This window comes from Engraulis encrasicolus, chromosome 2 (assembly GCF_034702125.1).
Source record: "Engraulis encrasicolus isolate BLACKSEA-1 chromosome 2, IST_EnEncr_1.0, whole genome shotgun sequence".
NCBI classification, from domain to species: domain Eukaryota; kingdom Metazoa; phylum Chordata; class Actinopteri; order Clupeiformes; family Engraulidae; genus Engraulis; species Engraulis encrasicolus.
The window spans coordinates 49,750,456-49,752,955 of NC_085858.1; the positions used below are offsets into that span (position 1 = coordinate 49,750,456).

The 2,500-nt window shown below is 45.8% G+C and overlaps 2 protein-coding genes across 2 annotated transcripts in view; both read right to left on the minus strand.

Moving 5' to 3' along the window:
- Positions 1–2,500, minus strand: part of prkar1b (protein kinase, cAMP-dependent, regulatory, type I, beta) — a 202,962-nt gene that overhangs the window by 6,750 nt on the left and 193,712 nt on the right. The gene's annotated exons all lie outside the window — the stretch shown is intronic.
- The window catches only part of LOC134463292 (keratin-associated protein 10-4-like), a gene marked incomplete at both ends in the record, with an annotated part of 4,269 nt that continues 2,567 nt past the window's right edge, over positions 799–2,500 (minus strand). The window contains one exon of the mRNA XM_063216502.1: positions 799–901. Within this exon, the coding sequence (XP_063072572.1) occupies positions 799–901 (103 nt within the window). The remainder of the gene's footprint in view (positions 902–2,500) is intronic.

Sequence of the window (2,500 nt, forward strand, 5' to 3'; positions counted from 1 at the left end):
GAGGAGGGAGAGGAGACATGATACAGGAAATAACAAACAGCTGAGAGCGGCTGGCCAACCTTATTGAACCCTGGGACTGACCTGGGCTGCTGAAATACAACTCACTGTGTGTGTGTGTGTGTGTGTGTGTGTGTGTGTGTGTGTGTGTGTGTGTGTGTGTGTGTGTGTGTGTGTGTGTGTGTGTGTGTGTGTGGCTGTGTGTGTGTGTGTGTGTGTGTGTGTGTGTGTGTGTGTGTGTGTGTGTGTGTGTGTGTGTGTGTGTACATCTCATTCTGTCTGTCTGTGTATTTGTGTGTGTATGCCTGTTTGTGTATTCCTCTGTGTGCGTTTGTGTATTTGCACATGCTTGTGTGTGTGTGTGTGTGTGTGTGTGTGTGTGTGTGTGTGTGTGTGTGTGTGTGTGTGTGTGTGTGTGTGTGTGTGTGTGTGTGTGTGTGTGTGTGAGTGAGAGAGAGAGAGAGAGAGAGAGAGAGAGAGAGAGAGAGAGAGAGAGAGAGAGAGAGAGAGTGTGCGTGTGCGCGTATGCGTGCGTGTGTGTGTGTGCGTATGCGTGTGTGTGTGTGTGTGTGTGTGTGTGTGTGTGTGTGTGTGTGTGTGTGTGTGTGCGTGCGTGCGTGCGTATGCACTTGTCTTCATTGCTAGGCCATGGCTCCTGATTGTCTACGGAAACACAAACATCTGCATGATTTACTCACAATCAGACAAGCAGAACGCTCACACGCAGAGACAGACAGACACAGAGATGGAGGTAGAGAGAGAGAGAGAGAGAGAGAGAGAGAGAGAGAGAGAGAGAGAGAGAGACAGAGAGAGACAGAGAGAGAGAGACAGAGACAGAGACAGAAACAGACAAACAAACCAACAGACAGACAGACAGACAGACAAACAGATAGAAATACCCAGACTAATAGAAAGAGAGACATGCAGCTGAATTTAGAGTAGGGTGATCCTTTACTTTGGCTGACAAAGTTGTGCCTTAATTCTATTACTTCAGATTACGATTTTTTTGTTTAATTCATCCCGAGTCATATTTAGAAACTGGTAAATAGTAGTGGTGTCAATAATGATCGATTCGGCGATGCAATCCAATGCGGGGCATGGACGATCCAGAATCGATCCGGCAAGTTCCAGAATCGATCCGGCAATTTTTTTTACTTTCAGTTACTTCCATGGATATTTCGGGCGCAAATGAATGTTAAATTAAATAAAAGCACTTCAAAACATTGCAAGACTGATACAGACTGATACAGACTGATACAGAAAACAGCCAATAAATTGTTGCTCAGTATCTGACTACTTGTATTGCCTCATCATGGCTGATTAAACATTTGCTTTGCTTTCAGTAGAAATGTAATGCATTGCAATGCATTGTAGGATTGAATCGAACCGGATCGGATCGCATAGAATCGAATCGAATCTAATCGAATCGAATCGCTACCTCCCGAATCGTGATTGAATCGGATCGTGAGGGCAGTGCCAATCCACACCACTAGTGAATAGAAATGTGTATATGTTGTGATGATGTGCTGCTGACTCCACTGTCACCACATCAATCCTCCATGGGAGGGAAAATACAGCTGACTCTTTGTAAACTGTCAGTTCGTGTTTAAGTGGTTAGAGGGGAGAAGTGTTAAGTGAAAGAAATACTGTACTTGGATATGTCTGTTACAGGTGTGTGTGTGTGTGTGTGTGTGTGTGTGTGTGTGTGTGTGTGTGTGTGTGTGTGTGTGTGTGTGTGTGTGTGTGTGTGTGTGTGTGTGTGTCTGTCTGTGTGTGTGTGTGTATGTGTGTGTGTGTGTGTGTGTGTGTGTGTGTACATGCGTGTGTGTGATGACTACATGTGTCTTTAGGACCTCCAGCACTGCTTGCAGGCCTGATTGGGAGACTGAGATACGGTAGTAGTTCAACATGAGAGGGACATCATCTGAAGACCTATCCCAAAAAAACCCTCTCTCTGCTGGGCAAGTTTCCTACCGCAGGTGCCCCTGAAACCCAAGCCACCTGGTTCCAAACCACACTTTCAAAACTTGTGGCTGTTAATAGCACAATTTGTATTGAGTGTTATCATGGTGTAATAGGCAAATAGATCTGCTTTGCATTCAGATGTGATAATATGATCCTGACTGCCATGCAAACAAGCGCTTTAGATGTCTGTCTATTATTATCTTTCACAAGGACACAGCCAGCACACATGGTGTGCAAGTGATTGCTTGTGTGTGAGTGTGTGTGTGTGTGTGTGTGTGTGTGTGTGTGTGTGTGTGTGTGTGTGTGTGTGTGTGTGTGTGTGTGTGTGTGTGTGTGTGTGTGTGTGTGTGTGTGTGTGTGTGTGTGTGTGTGTGTGTGTGTGTGTGTGTGTGCATGCGTAGTGTGTGTGTGTGTGTGTACGTGTTTGCGTGTGTGTTGTGTGTGCGTGTGTGTGTGTGTACGTGTGTGTGTGTGTGTGTGTGTGTGCATGCGTAGTGTGCGTGTGTGTGTGTGTGTGTGTAGTGTGCGTGCATGCGTA